The sequence below is a fragment of the Anoplophora glabripennis genome, unplaced genomic scaffold, assembly GCF_000390285.2.
Source record: "Anoplophora glabripennis isolate ALB-LARVAE unplaced genomic scaffold, Agla_2.0 scaffold308, whole genome shotgun sequence".
In the NCBI taxonomy this organism is placed as follows: Eukaryota; Metazoa; Arthropoda; class Insecta; order Coleoptera; family Cerambycidae; genus Anoplophora; species Anoplophora glabripennis.
In genome coordinates, this window is record NW_019416553.1 from 607,231 (window position 1) to 626,399 (window position 19,169).

The 19,169-nt window shown below is 29.6% G+C and overlaps 2 protein-coding genes across 2 annotated transcripts; one reads left to right on the plus strand and one right to left on the minus strand.

Annotated features, from left to right (window-relative positions):
* The first annotated feature begins 4,633 nt into the window (after positions 1-4,633).
* LOC108909567 (dnaJ homolog dnj-5) lies at positions 4,634-18,272 on the plus strand. Its single transcript, XM_018713948.1, has 4 exons — positions 4,634-6,039; positions 9,668-9,794; positions 12,310-12,737; positions 17,695-18,272. The coding sequence occupies exons 1-4, from the start codon at positions 4,722-4,724 to the stop codon at positions 18,201-18,203; spliced, it is 2,382 nt and encodes a 793-aa protein (XP_018569464.1). The 5' UTR covers positions 4,634-4,721; the 3' UTR covers positions 18,204-18,272.
* Positions 18,273-18,540: 268 nt separating this feature from the next.
* Positions 18,541-19,163, minus strand: LOC108909569 (DNA polymerase epsilon subunit 4). Its single transcript, XM_018713950.1, has 2 exons — positions 18,855-19,163; positions 18,541-18,802 (listed from the first exon to the last, which is right to left on the minus strand). The coding sequence occupies exons 1-2, from the start codon at positions 19,080-19,082 to the stop codon at positions 18,659-18,661; spliced, it is 372 nt and encodes a 123-aa protein (XP_018569466.1). The 5' UTR covers positions 19,083-19,163; the 3' UTR covers positions 18,541-18,658.
* Positions 19,164-19,169: the final 6 nt, after the last annotated feature.

A 19,169-nucleotide genomic window follows, 5' to 3' on the forward strand; every position in this document is an offset into this window, starting at 1 on the left:
AACAGGTTAAATTAATGTTTATTCATGATATAATCTTATTTCCTAAATCGCACCGTTTCGGAGATAGAGGGCGTTGAAGTAGAAATTTTTTTCCCGTTTTTCCCTCATAACTTTTGAACCATTCATCCGATTGAAGAGAAATTCGGAATACAAACACACCTTATGATCTTAGAAGTGTATTTTGTGTTCTGCCCCCTCGTACATTATTTCAAAACATTAAAAAAATTAAATAATCAATATGAAGATGATCCAGATCGCCGTATACAATGTTGAACAATCTCAATTTTTTATATTGTACATGCATTTCTGAAGAATGCACATTCTTTCTTAAAGGTTACGTCAACAGACATAATTGCAGATACTGGTGTTCAAATCTTGAAGTTTATGAGAGAACAGCATTCAAAGTATCCAGAAAAGAAGAAGAAGAAGAAGAAGAAAATAATATTGTTGGTCCATTTTTTCTACCTGATAACTTGACGGATGAATCTTACCTCAATTTGCTTCAGACTTCATCTACCCTCCCATTGTGAAGATTCTTGAAAACGACGATCAAATGCCAGAGAATGAGATATTTTGTCTACAGGATGGCGCTCCGCCACACTAAGCAGCTGCTGTACATGACTTTTTGAATTAACATTTTCCCGAACACTGGATTGGTAGAAGGGGTTTCATTGAATGACCCCCAAAATCGCCTGATTTAACACCATTGGACTTTTTCTTATGGGGTCATTTAAAAAGTGTTATTTATAAAACGAAACCTACCTCTTAAGAAGATCTTCGCCACCGAATAGTGGTAGCACGTGATTAAATAACCCCTGAAATGCTGCAAAATGTTCGGGAAAATGTTGAACAATGGTTTTATTACTGTATGGATGTAAATGGGTCGCAATTTGAACACTTAATTAATTAAAACTTTTTTTTCGATTTATTGCACCGAAACTTCCAACAGGTTTTTTACATTAATTTTAAAGCGAAACAAAAAAATTCAGCATGTTTGTAGAGAGAATTGAAATACCTTTAAAATGATGTGCCCCTTGAAACCAAAATCGACCTGTTTCGGGGTTTTCCGGAAAAACCTGTTGCATTGAAAATATTTCAGGTGGACTGTTTTAATTGGACCACCCAGTATAATTTTTAAGTGTAAAGCATTTTTATGTTTTAGTTATTGTAAATTGGGAAATCAGTAAAACGTTTTCAGATTTATAAATGCTTTATCTAAATATTTGAATATAATAATAATAATAATTTATTGATGTCAGAACATAAGATAAATGTTTACACAAATCACAAAAGAAATATGACACCAAAAGTATCAGTAATTAAAAATAGGTTAAAACTAAAGCACATCTAAGTGAATAAATCATTAAAAGAAATACTACAAATAAATAATATAGATACAAAAAAGCACTATTACAAAATACATAAAGAAATATATCACACATCACACACATTACATGGTATTCCTAGGGGACTATCAAGAGCAACAAAATCATCATTAAAATAATCATCAAATGAGTAAATAGTCTTCATTTTAATAATAGCAGCAACAGCAATAAAATATATTCAAATCTTATAATTCGTCTTCATTTACTTTTACTGGAAATAAGAAATATAAAAGCCAAACTCTCCTACACTAACCTTGACTTTGCATTAAATTTATGTCTGAATACTTATTAAAATGAAAAATAACTCTAGTCATCATAATACAAGGTGTCCCATTTTAATGTATCAGGCCACATATTTTTTTTTTAATTCGACTTTATAAAAAAATATTTTAAACAAAAGTTATCAGGCTTCGAGGTGGTCAAATTATGGTGACCTTGAATTTGACCTTGAAGTTAATTATCAAAGTCATTTCAAGGTAAACCTTGATTTTTTATATGGAAACCCGTATTTTTTATTCGTATCCCTATTATGCGGATTCCTATTCTACGGGAAAAAATACGTAACTTTTGTATGAAACATTTTTTTGAAAATGCTTCGTTCTTTCGCCAGAGTTCGCTTTACTTTTAATGTTCCTTTTGTCTATGGTCCCATATTAATTATCAGATTAATATCTCAAGAAATAAGCAGGATGGTGAAAAATGTTTCTGACAAAAGTTGTCAGGTTTCAGGAGGATCAAGTTACCGTGACCTTGAAATTAACCCTTAAAACAATTATCAAGGTCATTTCAAAGTCAACCTTTGCTTTTTAAATAGAAAGCCATATTTTTCTTACAATTTCGTAAAATATGTATTTTTCCCTGCAGAATACGAAACTGTAATAATCGGTTTCCATTTAAAAAATCAAGGTTGACAATGAAATGACCATGAGAATTGACTACAAGATCAAATTCAACCATAATTTGGCCCCCTCGAAACCTGATAACTTTTGTTCGAAGTGTTTTTTTATAGTCGAAGTCGAATTAAAAAAATTATGCGTCCTGGCACATTAAAATGGGACACCTTGTATAATTCATATAAAATAGAAACGATTACTTTCATTTGAAGTGTTGATATATTTCATTAATATACACCCCCATACCCCATACCATAAATACCATGTTCGCTATAATATGACCTAAACTACTGGGTGATCTACAAAAGGAAATCTTATGACAACTCACGGATGACAACTTACTCATTAATATTTTTTGCTAATATATTTCACTTCATCTTTTACTTCATAGAAGAATTCTATTATACAGGGTGCCCCGTTCATGTTTCAAAAAAACTTGTGTGCAAGTTCCTCATGGGAAAATAATAGGGGTAGTTCATGTAACGTTTTTTTCTTAGACTCCCTGTTTTCGAGATACAGTGTGTTGAAGTTGTTACTTTCCAAATGGTTTTCCTTAATTATATTTAAATCGGCTAAAGACAAAAATGTAAAAATTTGTACACGAGTAAACATCAACTGTGCGTTAAGAATAATGTGCAAACGGAAAAGCAGTGTCGCCGATACAGGTAATTGGAGGGGTACAATCGAAAAAAATATATTAAAAGTCAAAATTTATTACATTTCTAAACGGTTCTATAAATTCTAAAGCATACTACAAAAAAGGTATACTTGTCGAAATTCGGTAGCATATACCATTTTCGAGAAAAAATTTTTTTGCTCACATAAAACGGCGCAAGTACATTGACAAAATATTAAATTGAAAGAGGGCTTTACCATTGAATGAGCTACCAACAGTATTTGCATTTAAGACTATAATTTTAATTTCTTACGTATCACATGAAACAGTTACATTGTAAAACATTTTATTAACTAAAAAACAAAAATTTAAATTTATTTTAAGTTTCAACTGACATTTAAAAAAGTTAATCAAAATAAACAGATTATGGTCCTTAACTATCTGTTAATAACTAATTTTAGATTTTGTAAACTACTACACTACCATTACTAAAATAAACAATTGTTGAATGGACTGAATTGTTGTTGATGGAAAATATTAGGAAACAGACTCGGAGACATACAGAACAAAACAGCTGCACAATTAAATAAATGAGCAAAACTCGAAATACTACAGTAGATGCTGAAACTGTTCCCCATTTGCTTCTATGCAACTTAATTTTTCTTGAAAATCGTACATGCTACCGAATTTCGACAAGTATACCTTTTTTTGTAGATGCTTTAGAATTTACAGAACCATTTAGAAATGTAATAAATTTTTACTTTTAACATTTTTTTTTTCGATTGTACCCCTCCAATTACATTATTGGCAACACTGATTTTCAGAAACAAACCGTTTGCACATTATTCTTAACGCACAGTTGATGTTTACTCCTGTACAAATTTTGACATTTTTATTTTTAGACGATTTATAGATAGTTAAGGCAAACCATTTGGAAAGTAACAACTTCAACACACTCTATCTTGAAAACAGGGCGTCTAAGAAAAAAACTTTACATGAACTACCCCTATTATTTTTCCATGAGGAACTTGCACACAAGTTTTTTTGAAAGATGAACGGGACACCCTGTATAAGTATAAACTAAAGGTCAGAAACTTGTCAGATCTAATTTGATGTGTCGGATGTGTCAAATAACAATCTCCTTGACTACCAGGTAGCCGTTTAAAGGCATGAAGAGGGATGAGAGGACTTCAATCGTACCCACTGTCATACTGTATATAAAATGTTGCCACCCTACATTGTCGTGACACCTAGTAACGAATAGTTATACTACGAACTGGGAATATAAATAAGTATTAATAAAATTATAGATGTCAGTAGTAGCAATATCTTAATTTTATTCTTTAATCCTTTATAAAACCACTATCTTGATATATTGGTATAAGGAAGCCACTGTAATTTTAATATATAAAAAATTAATATAAATTCATCTTACACTATAATTTTTGTTATTATATTCGACAATGAAACAACAACAGACAACCCAATGGCATTATAGGATCTACATTGTGCAATACAAAGTATATACAATGAAATGAGTAAAATCCTTCCCTCTGAGTTGTGTTGTAAAGTTATTTGAGTATAATCATTATTATTTACATAGTTATTGTATTCCACTATTGTGGTTTTCTCGCGAGAAAGGAAACTGTAAATGCTAGTTTGAGTTGGCATAATCGAAATTTAAAGTTGAAGAGTTGGCATTTTACCACTTTATACATTTTTATTTTTAACAACCTGTCACTGTCAAAAATGAGAAAACAATAAAAACTAATAGTGTAATGTGCCAAAAATATTTTAATAAAAATAGAAATAGATTTACCATCAATAATGAGTGATAAACAACGGCCATGTTCAAACGAAGCTATGAACAAAATTATTGGAAATATGACTGCAGAAATGCAAAATGTTGATGGCCAATATATTCCTTTAGGCTTTACTCCGCCACCAACTACAGAAACAGTAAATTGGACACAGCAGCCAAATGCATACATCAATCATTATAATGTACACAATTCTGAACCCCATATTAGTCACGCCTCGATGGACCAATACCCACAGCAAACTTTTAATTTCATGTCCCAAGCGCCTCATCTCTTTGAACCCAATTCTTATAAAAAAAATGTAAACGATCTCTCTGATTATGATATGTACAAATCAATGCAAAATGGTACCCCTGACATTGGTCTTTTTAATACGGATTATACACTTCTTGTACCACAAAATATACAGCATCAGATTAACAACATTCCTGATCATCATGTGTTGCATCAACATCAAGAATCAACCCCACATTCAACAAATCGTACTCATTTAATTGAAAATTTAGTAGGCAATTGGATGGTGCCTAACAATAGTGGTACATATTCACCTTTTGGAAACTCCGAAACATATAAACCTAATGTATTTGATTTGCAAATGGACAGAGATGTGGTTGGTACGAATGTAATTCATCAAATAATTGATGAACCAAAATTTAAGGCTCCTATTGAACAACCACTGGATGATATTCAATTTCAATTTAATAGAGATACAAGGAAACCTCGAATGGTGGCCGAAGTTAAACCAATGCGTCCAAGTTATTCAGATGTTTTAACAAAACCTGTTCCACAAACACTTAGCAAACCTATTAAAAATGATGCAAAAGAAACTAAACCAAAAAAAGAAAACAAAAAGAATACAAAAAGTGATAAATCACAAAAGGTAACTAATTCCCTAAATAGAAGTAATACTAATAATGATATTAGAGATATTCCTGCAGAAAAAAATTTAATGCATATTAAAAATGACAGGGCTAAAGCATCTAAAGGTAATAATTTAAGTCGGAAATGGGCTTCATTGGATAACATTGCTGATCCACAAATTAATAAAATTGACGACTCGAAGAAAAAGAGAAATGACGATAATATATATAATAAAAATTTTTCAAAGTCGAGTTCACGAAAATTAAATAAAACTGTAAATGATGTTGCAGATCTAGATTCTGAGAGTGTTAAAAGTGAAAATTTTAATAGCACTAAAAATGGTTTGAAAAAAATTTCTAAGCCTAGTGCTAGACCCAAATCTAATGATTCTTTTGGAAGCAATGAAAGACCACCTGGTAAAAGAAATCAAAGGACTAGAAAGAGGGAAAATCATGTTCCATTTGGTGAGTTGTTAATTTCTTTTAAAATAACTGAGAGCGAACAAATTTTGAAGACAACATTTCAACTCTGATACTTACTTGTAGCACTCAAGTGATGATTTTAAAACCATACAACATTTATTCTGGGACTTATCAAAATTAACCTAGATAAATTTGCAAAATTAATAGAAATCCTGAAAGTGGTTAGTAATCAGAGTAAACATTTTAATTTAAATCTAAAATTTTCATACATATATGGAAATAATAATAATTGCATTTACCAATATTGCCAGAACATACATTTTTTGTAGATATTAATGATTGTTTGTTGTATACATACAGTGTGTCCCCGGGGACACATGCAGTAACGCACTCTTGTAAGCTTTTTTGTTGTTGATTTTTTCAAGAAATAGTTATTCTTGATAAAAAGTTTTGCTTATCTTGGCATGCCATGGTCAGTAATCAAATATGTAATAAAACATACAGGGCATCCAAAACATTCCAAAATGTCAAATTTTCCCTAGGCAAAGTGCCTTTAATTTTTGTTTTCGTTAAAAACTGTTTAACAAAGTTGTTCAAGAGCTGAAGAACCTGGGTTTAATCAAAAAAGAAGAGTAATCACATTTTGCAAATAAGGAGACCCAATTTTTAACTTACTTAAAACAGACAGAAATTGTAAAAAATAAGTAAACTGTTATTTTAAATTTAATATAAATAGCTTGGTAGAACAATTTTTGGGTTGATTACCAGGTCGTCAGTTTAAGTTTCGAGAGATTCGCTGTCTTCTTTAGAAGTAACTGTAAAAGTTTTCAAGTTTTTGAAAAGAACTAAATATCTCTCAAAATGTCAAGAAACCTAAACCGACAAAGTGGCAACCTGCCCAGAAATTGTTCTCCCATTAACATCTGCCACTGTAGCCTGCAATCCAACTAAAAGTAGCTTTTCTAATTAAAAAATAGAAATAACAAATTAGAATTGAAATTAACAACAACAATGAAGCAACTCCTATTCCTATTCAACTCATTTCTTCGTTTATGGTGGCAACAGTTTCATGAATTTTTTGCTTAAGTTAATGTTATCGTCAAAATGGTTTGAATACACTTTTTGCTTTTGCTCCCATTTGTTCGGGAAGTGAATGTCAAGCCAGTTTCTCACTGGAAAGTGTGGAATGTGCAGGTCATCTGTCATATTGAAATATTAGTTTTCTTCTGAACTACGAATTTTGATTAAGATTTACCTCCAAAAATTAAGGATCAATTTACTTACATTTACATTTTTAAATTTTTGAGTATTATCAATCAAAAATTTGGATTAATCTTTAGCCTAGCATCTACAATTTTGAGAGGAAACCATGCCATTAGTTGTGAATGTGGATTCGTCATTTCTCGCCCATCCTTAAACAAAAGCCTAAAGGACTGGATAGATTTTGTCCTATATTAAAATTCTTTGAATATGAGATCTGCTAATATTTATGTTTTCTGACCTTTTCCTGAGTGACATATTTGGATAGTTTTGTACAGAGTCTGTAACTACAACAGTAGCACCATCGATATCATTTTTTTTTCTTTTTAATATTCTTTGCATAACCATCCAATTTTATGATAAACTTGCGAACTGCTCTACAAGTTACAGTTACATTTGGATACTCTTCATTAAAAATTTGTATTGAATTAAACATTACCGATTCCATAACATTTCACAAAATAAATTCGTTGCTCCAGGGTTAGCATTATTAATAAAAAGGATTCGGTGGGCAGTTAATAAAAATAAATATGTTGACTTTCACATTGATAAGGAAATATCTTTAGTAATTATATGGTATGTAAGATAATTACAAATGGCAGCAGTTTTTTATTTGCAAAATGTAATTATGTTCTTTTCTGACCAAACCCCGTATTTAAGCATTTCTTGAGTTCTTAAACAACTTTGTTAAGTACAGTTTTTAATGAAAACAAAAATTAAAGGCATCTTGTGTAGGGAAAATTTCACATTTTGAAATTTTCTGGATGCTTTGTACATTTTATTATTAAACTTTTTATCAAGAATAAATTTTCTCGAAAAATCAACAATAAAAAAGTTTACAAGAGTGCGGTACCTCATCCGGAAACACACTGTATAGGACTATGAATTCTTTGTATATTCATTCATTTCAAAATAGCAATTAGCCAGAAAAATTGACTGAATCAAAAATATAACTTTTAAATGATCCAAGTCCCAAAAATCTTGAAGGAATGTACTAAGTACTAATTGACCTTTATTATGTGAAAATTGTATTGAAGGATAACTTTATTTGCAACCAAATACATGTTACATTATTTTGTTTAGAAATGGTTTAACATTTTCAAAAAAAATGGTCTATGTGTCACAACAAAATATATTCTATTGGTTCTAGTACTAAATCTGAATGATATTAAAACGATCTAAGTGCCAACTAAAAAAAAAGTATTATAATAAAAGTAAACTTGTCGGTCTTAAAATGTTAGCCACACATCATGAAGGATATCTACAGAGCCTTCATAAATGATTACAAGCCACGTGATCAGTAATTTTGTTTGGAATAGTATTTCATTTCCTTCACTTTGGCAATTAAATTTCGCTAAAATTAAAACAATAACAGGGTTCATAGTTCAAAATTAATATAATTCCTGGTATTCCCAGTTTTCCAGGCCACTACGGACCTTGAATAAGATCAAGGCTACAATAAAACGCAATATTCTGTTTCATCGTCTGTGATTGGTATAATTTTTCATGAGATTCTATTCAACAAATCAGTGCTGGCATTATCTCCAGCGTAAATGTAACGGTTTATCATTGAACATTGTAAAGGAATCATTAATATTGGTGACACCAAGGTTTAGGTTTTAGGGCTGCATTGTTGGTTGCCTAAGCTCGGAGGTCACGTGGCTTGTAAACATTTATGAAGGCTCAATATCTACCTCTATCCTTCATTCTGCATACAAAGAAACAGTAAAATTTACAGTTAGCATACACTTTCAATTTAAACATGTTCTTAAAGTTGGAACTATTTTTTAATGCTCCATTTGCACAGAAATTTTGATGATTTCATGTAGTTTATTTCAGTTCACATTTTCTGGAATATTGGCACTTAGATTTACTAGAAATTCAATTTTTCAATCTATGTTCTAATAGGTAAAGCTCTTCCGATAGTTTCAGAATATAGATAGTGCATCTAAAAATAAAGGTGTCTTTTTATGGGGCATTCCATGCCAAATCGCTAAGGTTGTGATCGGACCATATTTAATTTTCGTGGTTTTTTGGTATAAGTACCCATTTAGAGTAGCTTTCATGAATTTTTTTCATGTTTATAATTCAACTCCTTAATAAGTTATGAGCATTTGAATATTTTGATTTTTAAACCAAAAAAGTGCTTCATTCCCAACTTTTTGTTTTTACTTAATATTATTTATTATTATTACATTGTGCAAGCAAAACATATCTGCAAGTTTCACAAAGTTGTATGTGACTTAGTTTTTAAGGGCCCCATAATAAGGTTCAACCTGAGCCATCCCAAAGTACAAATATGGCCTCTGGCTGTCTGCGCCTATGAGTGTAATTAAGATTGCCAGCCCTAGTTAAATAAACATTATTCCATTGTATTCATATTATAATCATTATGTATATTTTGTTTTAGGAATTGTTGGACAAAAACTAAAGCAGTATACTAAAGGCTGGTGGAAAATATTTGTAGTTTTTATTTTATGGCTTTTTCATTTGATCTCTGATATATGCAGTTTAAGTATGCACATTAGTCATGATATGTAAGTAAATATCTTTTTTTTTTCATATGTCTAATTGAGTGAAATATCTTAAATTTAAGTACATATTTATATTTTTATTTTTATATTTAAAAAGTAAGCTTAGTCTTCAATAAAGTATACATCACATACGGAAATCGATTTTTGAAAACTTTAGCTTTGCTAATTAACTACAAACTAATATCAAATGATGTAACATAAAGCGATCTAATGATTTACTTTATTAATTTTGAAAAATATTTGTCAAAATTTCAAAAAAAAAGCAGAGAAATTATATTTCAGTTTTATATCTATATATCAGTTTTCCACCTTTTAGGAATTTTTGTAACAATTTTCGCTTAGTGGAATATACACAGCCCTCAATAAAATTGTTTATTTTTATTATTGTCATCGCCTAAATAAGTTTTTGTGGCTAAATATTATTTTAAATAAAAAACTTTAACCATAACATGCAGATTCATAAATTCATTTCCAGATAAGTAATGTCAGGTTTTAAATGAAAATCATGAAAACACGAGCGACCATTAGCTACCACACTACCTGTGAAGTAATAGCATCCTTCCACAATTCCACAATAAATTTTTCACCACCAACATGAATTTGTAAATGATAATTCAGGATTTAAAACTTTTCTTAACAGAACATATTAAAAAAATTAGGTTTTATATAGGGTGTTTCAAACTGAGTACTTTACCATTACTATCTTGGAATCCTGAGAAATGGAGAGCAGGGTTAAATTGAGGTAAAGTTGCATAATTTTTTTCTTTGAACGGCCACATAATATTTTATTTCGCTATTTGGATAGGGAATTAGATTCTCACTATGATATATTGTCTATCGTCAACAGTTGTCAGCTTCTTTCTTTTTAATACAGATCTATTAACATTTTTTTTGGCATTATATTCCTCATTCTCTTCTGAGTCCAATTATATATTACTGTTTGATGACATTTAAAATCAGAAAAATCATCATCAATGTTTTTTTTCTTAAGGAAAATATTTACAATTTTGTAGACAAATACTTCATAAATTAGGCGAATGAAATGAAGGAAATTTTAATGGATTGTAACATCCAGTAGTATAAAAATTCTCATAATCAATCAATATTTTCTCAATGTTTGTAACTTTTACGTTATTCCGATGCCAAATTCAATGTAATAATTATCTGTTATTCTTTAATTTTTTGTTTTATTAAAACTTCTAAATACAAATCATATAAGGAAATTATAAGCAGATTAATGGGAATGTCTGAACACTCAATAATAGCCCACATAGAGTTTAATCAGCAACTACCCCAGAAGCAACTTTTGAACACAAAGATTTACAAATTTTACCAGTCATCATCTTTTAGACTTAAATCTATTATGTACCTACTTAATAATACTGATACATATATTTCTAATAATACACAACATAGTTCAATATAAGAGCTACAAAAAATTGTGGATAGATAAAATACCAAACAAAAAATGTTTTTGAACGCTCTGTATCTCACGAACCAAGTTCATATGAACTTTTTATCTTAAATTTGGTCAAAGATTCTCCCTTTAAAATTTGTACAAGTACTTACTAAACACCCTGTATTTTAATAATGCAACTAAGTCAATAGAATACATAATTTTAAGTAAATAAGTAAATATCCTTAGTGTTTTTCAATTTTCGCATATACAGAGCCTTCATAACTGATTACAAACCAAGTGACCAGTAAATTTGTTAGGATCAGTAATTTTATTTATTTCATGTTTGCTATTAAATTTGGGTAAAATTAAAAATTTTCAAAACAATAAGATCAAGATTACATTAAAATACATCATTCTGTTTCACTGACTGTGATTGGTTTAAGTTTTCACAAGATTTTATTCAGCCAATCAGCGATCGCATTATCTTGAGCGTAGATGTAATGGTTTGTCATTGTTCATTGTAAATGAATCATGAATATTGTTGATGCCAAGGTTTAGGGATATTTCGTTACCAGTACCAGCCCCACAATATTGGTTGCCTAACCTTGACGGTCACATGGCTTGTAAACATTTATAAGAACTCTGTATGATAATCCCATATGTGAAAATATTTAAAAAATATAATTTTGTCCGAGTAACTAAAATGTAGAACTAATTATTAATAATAATAGATATGCCGTATTTAATTTATGAAGAACTTATAAGAATGTAGACAATTTCAATTTACATTAAAATTAGAATGAAATTTCTAAATATTTTCAAATAATAAAATTACAGTAATTTTACAGCTTGACCAAATTCATCTTGTCGGCAAGTTTCAGATGAACACAGGTAACGAATCAGACTAGTACCATAGCTCATTCTCTGAATGTCGAACGGTACATTCTCTGCTGTTAAAGTCTCATGTCTTTGTCACTCCTACTACAGACTCTCTTCTTAATCTGCGCATTTTGCAGTCGAGTTTGGTCAAACTATAATGAACAAATGTTTGTCTCTTGTTTGTATGAATTTACTAATTTCTATCAGGTAACATTTTATTTAAAAAGATTTCCATTTTAGAGCTGCTAATTCATGGTCCTGGTTATGTTTCCATTGGACCATATTTCTCGAATCCAGTTATTCTATAATACAAAGGGTTCGTCTCTTTACATGGATTTGGGAAAAGTTTAAAGGGCGCAAAAAATCGGATCCCACTGAGGATAGTCATAATTTTGTCCATAATGGGCTTCTGCATAATATTAACATGCCTACAACGGGAGATGAAGCAATGAAAAGATTACTAGCCTGCAAGGGAAAGGATCCGTACAGTATATTAGGGGTTACGCCAACTTGCACTGACGATGATATCAAGAAATATTATAAGCGACAGGCTTTCTTGGTACATCCTGACAAAAACAATCAGCCTGGGGCCGAGGAAGCTTTTAAAATATTAGTGCATGCTTTTGACATGATTGGTGAACCTGAAAGAAGAGCTTCTTATGACAGAGGTATGCTGAATTTTTATTTTGCAATATAATCAATTTTTCTTCAACATTCAAAAATAATATTAGAAATAATTATAATTCAAAAGTTACTATAGGCAAATATGATAATGGACTATATTTATGTGAACGATGCACTACAAACACAAAAAAATAATACTATACCACAAGTTCGGCTTTCAATAGTAAATGAGCAAACAGTTTTCAATATACAAAAAATATAGAAAACACTTGAGGAGGCCTGGTTTTCACATATCAAGTTTTATTGTTGACCAACTGACTGAGTTTTTCTCGTTTGCGCAATGGCGACGAAATTTAATTTCCTTTGATAATTGAAGATTAATTTTTATGTATAATGCACAAAATTGTCCCTTAGTTTTGTGTATTACATGTAAATAAATAAAAATTAATAACAGTAAAAACTAAGATTTGGCCAAACATGCCTTTAATACAGACATGTGTTTAAAAATTTAAGGAGTTGAAAATTAGAATTTTATTTTAAATTGTCTAGTAATTATAAATATGTTTGTAGTGTCATCTTAAATATTGTCAGTTTCACGATTTTTTTTTTTTAATTACAAATAATAATTCCCATAGGGAGTTCAAATTATGGGTTTGGCTTGGCTTTGTTAAATCTAGGAGTATTTTTATTTCTGCCTAACATGGGGGCTCCTTTTTAATGTTTTATTTTCTTTGTTTTTGAGGTATTTGCTCTTAACCAAATTCAACACTGCTTTTAATTCCAATTAGTGTTTCTAAGAGAAAAGATCTATTTCACTTTATTTCACAAAACGAACTGTTCTCATGTTATTACTTTTTTCCTTTTGTGACATAACTTTTATTGTCAAGCACTTCAATTAATTTAAAATGACTAGAATACATTCATTCATTCATACAACAGGGTGAATCTGTTTGAGGTGGATGTAACAGGGGGCTAGCAAATTTTTTCTGGATTACCTACGGTACAACTCGCGTAATAAAAGTGTAGATCCCTAGATCTGGGCGAGGTCTGTAACATTTTCAAAATTGCAAAAAAAGAAAAAAGTTTTAGAGTTGAATTTTGCACAATATATGTACTGTAAGTTAAAAATGTTTAAATTTATTACCGATGTTGCAAAATAGCAATAATTGATGAAAAAAAGGCAAGATAATCAAGTTTTTTGAATAATTTTTTTTACATATTTTAATTGCTCCGAGGCATTATAATTTTGGTAACTTTAGAATATAATAAAACAGCACACCAAATTTCATTAAAATCGGTTCGATAGTTCTCGCAAAATAATTTTTTGAAAACAAATTTTCGAATTTTCAAAATGTTGCACAGCATCAAATAAAGCATCTACATACTTGAACATTTTTTCACATAGAAAAGACCGCTCAACCTTTCAAATGGTTTTTGAAAAATTAAATTCGGTTGATTAGGATGGCCACAGTCAATTATTAAAGTTAACACTTTTTTTTTTAATTTTTAAACAATGAGATTACATTTATCAATTTGCAATTTAGTTTTTTCAAAAATTATAATTTTGATGTACTCGGAAAGATGCTTCTTTTATTAAAAAAAAAAGTTAAATTCCGTTTATTGGTTCTTGAGATAAGTGATCAAAGTTTATCGGTATTAACTGTTAATTTATAAACACTTTAGCAATAATCTTTGATCCAGTGGGTTCGTTTTAACGAGTTCCAAGCTGGAAAAAATTTTCATATCCATAAGTTATCGGCAACATAGATAAATTAGCGGAAAAGCTGTAGCTCGCACATGCAAAAAGTGACTCAAAACACGAAAAGTGGGAGAGAAGGAACAAAAAAAATTGCATTATCTCGGCTTCTAATGAACCAATTTCGATCTTTTATTATTATTTTTTTTTGTTTTTATTTTAATCCAGTCTCGAGAGCCAAGGAATTCGAATATCGTAATGCCAACTACCTAATTTGCACATATTGTGTTATAAACAAAGTTTATTATTTATGCATTAAATATACTGTATATTTTGCCCTATCTTATTAAATTTTTTCAAGGAAAAAATTTGTTTACGTATAAATTTCAACACTATTAATATGAATGTATTTAGTTATAATTATTACAATTATTTAAATAATTTTTGTTTAAACAAATTTAAAAAAAAATTATTTGGAAATAAATTTTTTTGTTAAATACAGATACAGATTTTAAAAAATAGTACTTTAAAATTATAATTATTTTAATTTTTAACTTTTTTTTTAACGAAAAGAAGCGTTTTTCCGAGTACCTACTTTAAAATTGTAATTTTTGATAAAAAACTAAATTGCAAATTGATAAATGCAATCTAATTGTTAGAAGTGTTAACTCTTTCAATTTTTCGAAAACCATTTGAAAGGTTGAGCGGTCTTTTCTATGTGAAAAAATGTTCAAGAATCTAGATACTTTATTTGAGGCTGTGCAACATTTAGAAAATTCGAAAAAATTTTTTCAGATTTTTCAAAAAATTATTTTGCGAAAACTGTATAAACGATTTTAATGAAATTTAGTGTGTTGTTTTATCATACTCTAAAGTTTTTTTACCAAAATTAGAATGCCCTCGGAGCAATTAAAATATTTTTAAAAAATTATCCAAAAAAACTTGGTTATTTTGCCTTTTTTTCATCAATTATTGCTATTTTGCAACATGGGTAATAAATTTAAACATTTTTAACTTACAGTATATTGTGCAAAATTCAATTCTAAAACTTATTTCCTCTTCGATATTCTTCCAAAATTCATAGGTTCTAAGGTATAAGTAAAAAACTCAAGACAAAATAGGTACTTTTTAAATTTTTTAAACATTTTTGCAATTTTGAAAATGTTAGCAAAAAATTAGCTTGGCCCTTCNGTCTCCACAAATTATAGAATGGCCGAGGTAATGAGGCAGTTGTAATTGAACAATATTTTGCCCAATATGAATTTCCAGAGGTTATAGGAATAATTGATGGGTCACAAAAATTGATCGGACATTACATGATGACTTAGAAGTGCTTAAAAAAAATATTAATATACCTGCATATGTGCCTCCAAATCAAAATCGGCATTATGAAAGAGACGATAGGGAGGGAATTCATATAAGATAAAGTATATCACAATCCATATTTTTTTGAATAACCAATAATATACTATATTAGTGTAACTGAAAACTAACTATGGATAGTCGATAAATTATGGTTGGACAATTTCTAAGCTGATTGCCATGTTGTCGGTTTAGGCTTCTCAATGCTTTGAGGGTCATATCGCTCTCTTCTTCAGAAGAGATCTGGAACTGTTTCGTTTAAAGGTCATAATGATATGTATCTCAAAATGTCAAGAAGTTTAAAACAACATGACGACCAATTGATAACCAAAATTTTAACATAATATACTCCATTATAAAGGTCACAAAAAATAGGTAATCAATATTTTATAACTGTTTAAAATCGATTAGTTTTCTGGGTATATATTTTAAAATTGCTGTAAAATTTAATTCTACTTTTGTAAAATTGTTGATTTAATTCAAATGTAACATGGTTCCATGACTTATTACAAGGTAGAGTATAGACCAAACTTAATAAGGTATTATAAAGAAATATTTTAGCAATGTCCTATATTTTTGTTATATATTTTGTAAAAATAAAATGTTTATCTACCAAAGATTTCAATGTTTTATTAATTGAATCAAAAAACGAAATTATTTGTACCTAATTAAAATTAAAATACATATTTATTCATAACAAACAAGTAACAAAGTAAATATATATTACAAATAAAACGAACTCTTCTTAAAAATAAGTAATACTTGTCAGTCTATCTTCTTTTTCTTCTTAAAATTTCATTATGTTCATGAAGCAATTGATTTCTATGTTTAAATATTTACTAAAAGTAGTCAATTACCAATACAGATCGATCAGCATCGATTACTATACGTATCCTCTCTTTAAATTTTATATGATATCTGAATTTCAACCAGTTTTTTACTAACAGCAAAGAAACAGCAACTAATTGGAAATGATTTATTCAATTCAGTAACAATAATAACGATGTCACCAGCAAGAATTATATGAAAGATACAAATTTAATTATTTATGCATGTAATATAAATTACAATATGTAGAAATAAATAAAATATACTTTGTTGCCATTGTCAATATTATGCTCAGAACATATTCATTGTTGCTTTGTCGAGACCTCATCACATGCCAACAGAATTTTTCTTTTATTAGATTATACACGACAATGACAACACGACAATTTCGCAAAATAATTTTTTCAAAAAATTATTTTGCGAAAACTATCGAACCGATTTTAATGAAATTTGGTGTGTTGTTTTATTATACTCTAAAGTTTTTTTTTTATCAAAATTAGAATGCCCTCGGAGCAATTACAATATTTTAGAAAAATTATCCAAAAAACTTGATTATTTTGCCTTTTTTACATCAATTGTTGCTATTTTGCAACATCGGTAATAAATTTAAACATTTTTAACTTGCAATATATTGTGCAAAATTCAATTCTAGAACTTTTTTCCTCTTCAATATTCTTCCAAAATGCATAGGTTCCAAGATATAAGTAAAAAACTCATATAAAATAGGTATTTTTTAAAAATGTTTTAAAATATTTTTGCAATTTTGAGGATATTCCGGACCTCGCCCAGATCTAGGGATCTACACTTTTATTATATGAGTTGTACTGAAGGCATTTCAGCAAAAATTAGCTTGCCCCCTCCTACATCCAAGAAGTGGGATATTTCAACAGATCCGCCCTGGTCTATTAATGTTTCCCAACAAAGGTTAATTTTTTTTTATAGAAATGCGAAACTCACCTAAAGAATTTAACGTACCATGTCTTGACATTACTGATACAAATAACTGTAATATCCATAATCTATTGTAAAGCACTCTACTAAAAAGATTTATTATCTAGTTTTTTTGTTTCAGTAAAAATTTAAAGTTTTAAATCTACCCTGTATTACTTTTTAAGGTGTAGTTGAGTCCGCTCAAGTAGTTCAAGCCTGGAGTGAACTGACGGAGCTTCTTCAACAGCTTCAGCAGAAAGTTGAGGCAGCTGCAAACACTATTAGATGTAGCGCTTGTGGTCTAAGGCATAAAAGAATCAAAATAGATAGACCTAGCTATGCTGCCCGTAACTGCAACTCTTGCAAAATTCATCATGCTGCAAGGGAAGGTGATATATGGGCAGAAGCCAAGGTCTTCGGCTTTCTATGGCATTATTATGCCTGTATGGAAGGTTCAGTATATGACATAACAGAGTGGGCGGGCTGTCAGAAAGATAGCTTAAAGCATCTTAGGCCTGATTCGCACCATGTACAGTACAGAATTGCTTTAGGGAAACAAAATAACCAACCTAGAAGGAATACTGCCACTACCCATGGCGAAAGACCTGATTTAGAAAATTTACTTAACACGTTATATGGACAAAACGATAGTACCCAAGGCACACGTCGTAGAAATAAGAAAGCCAATAAATGATTTTATTTTATTCCTTATATAAGCAAACATTTTATTTTGCGAAAACGCTACCCTATTATGTAATTAATTATGCGCTTAATAAATATGTTTCAAACATTACCTTTTTTTTTTCATTTAAACTTTCATAAAAAATATATTTCAAATTTAGTAAAAAGTTCACACTTGACTAGAATACTTTTCCAAATACTCGACTAGCCGGAATTGGTAAATGTAGTTGAAAGCGTATTGGTAGTGAAGTATATTCGGTTAAGTTTGGTTTTGATGGGAAAACTGGTTAAATTTCCTATATTTAGTTAAGACACCCTATATAGTGAAAGATTATTTAAATTCAACAAAATATCACTAGACTAGATTTATTTATTAACAATCATGTGTGTTATACAAAAAATATACCGACTTTTATTTTACATCAATTTCCTAAACAAATATCAACAAGAAATAACTAATTCATCATATTAATCAAGAGCTCCATCCAAAAAACATAGCTGGGGAGTACTATGAATTACAGTGTCGACATCTTTTCTCATTACAGTCTTGCGTTTACCCATTATTGCAAGTTGTTTTCCTGTCTCACTTGCAAAATATTCAATGAACATTTCCTAGAACAGATTACTTTAATAAAAATGGTTATAAAAATAAATTAGAACTAACAGTTGCTTTCGTAACAAGAAAAACTGCATCCTGACTAAGTAAAGCACAGTCTGTGTCTTTTTTCATTATGGTTTTTACTCGAGCTAAAGGTAATCGCAGAAATTTGTGTTTTTGAGGACTTTCTTTGTCTTTGTTGGATGTAACTTTTAGCTCTGCAGACTCAGTCCTATTTTCTTCTACATTTTGGTTTACTTCTTCCGACTCGATATCAACTTCTATTTCTTCCATAGCAATAAAAACGATATATGCCTCTATTACAGTAGAGGTTAAAATTTTATTTGAGATCACAATAACAAAAAACAAAAGGACGTGATT

Bases quoted from the DNA above. Each gene is read 5' to 3' on its own strand.
- LOC108909567 (XM_018713948.1), top strand. From the start codon at position 4,722: ATGAGTGATAAACAACGGCCATGTTCAAACGAAGCTATGAACAAAATT. The intron at 9,795-12,309 runs GTAAGTAAATAT...TTTCCATTTTAG, and splicing joins ATGCACATTAGTCATGATAT to AGCTGCTAATTCATGGTCCT. The intron at 12,738-17,694 runs GTATGCTGAATT...TTACTTTTTAAG, and splicing joins AAGAGCTTCTTATGACAGAG to GTGTAGTTGAGTCCGCTCAA.
- LOC108909569 (XM_018713950.1), bottom strand. From the start codon at position 19,082: ATGGAAGAAATAGAAGTTGATATCGAGTCGGAAGAAGTAAACCAAAAT. The intron at 18,803-18,854 runs GTTAGTTCTAAT...AATCTGTTCTAG, and splicing joins TTCTTGTTACGAAAGCAACT to GAAATGTTCATTGAATATTT.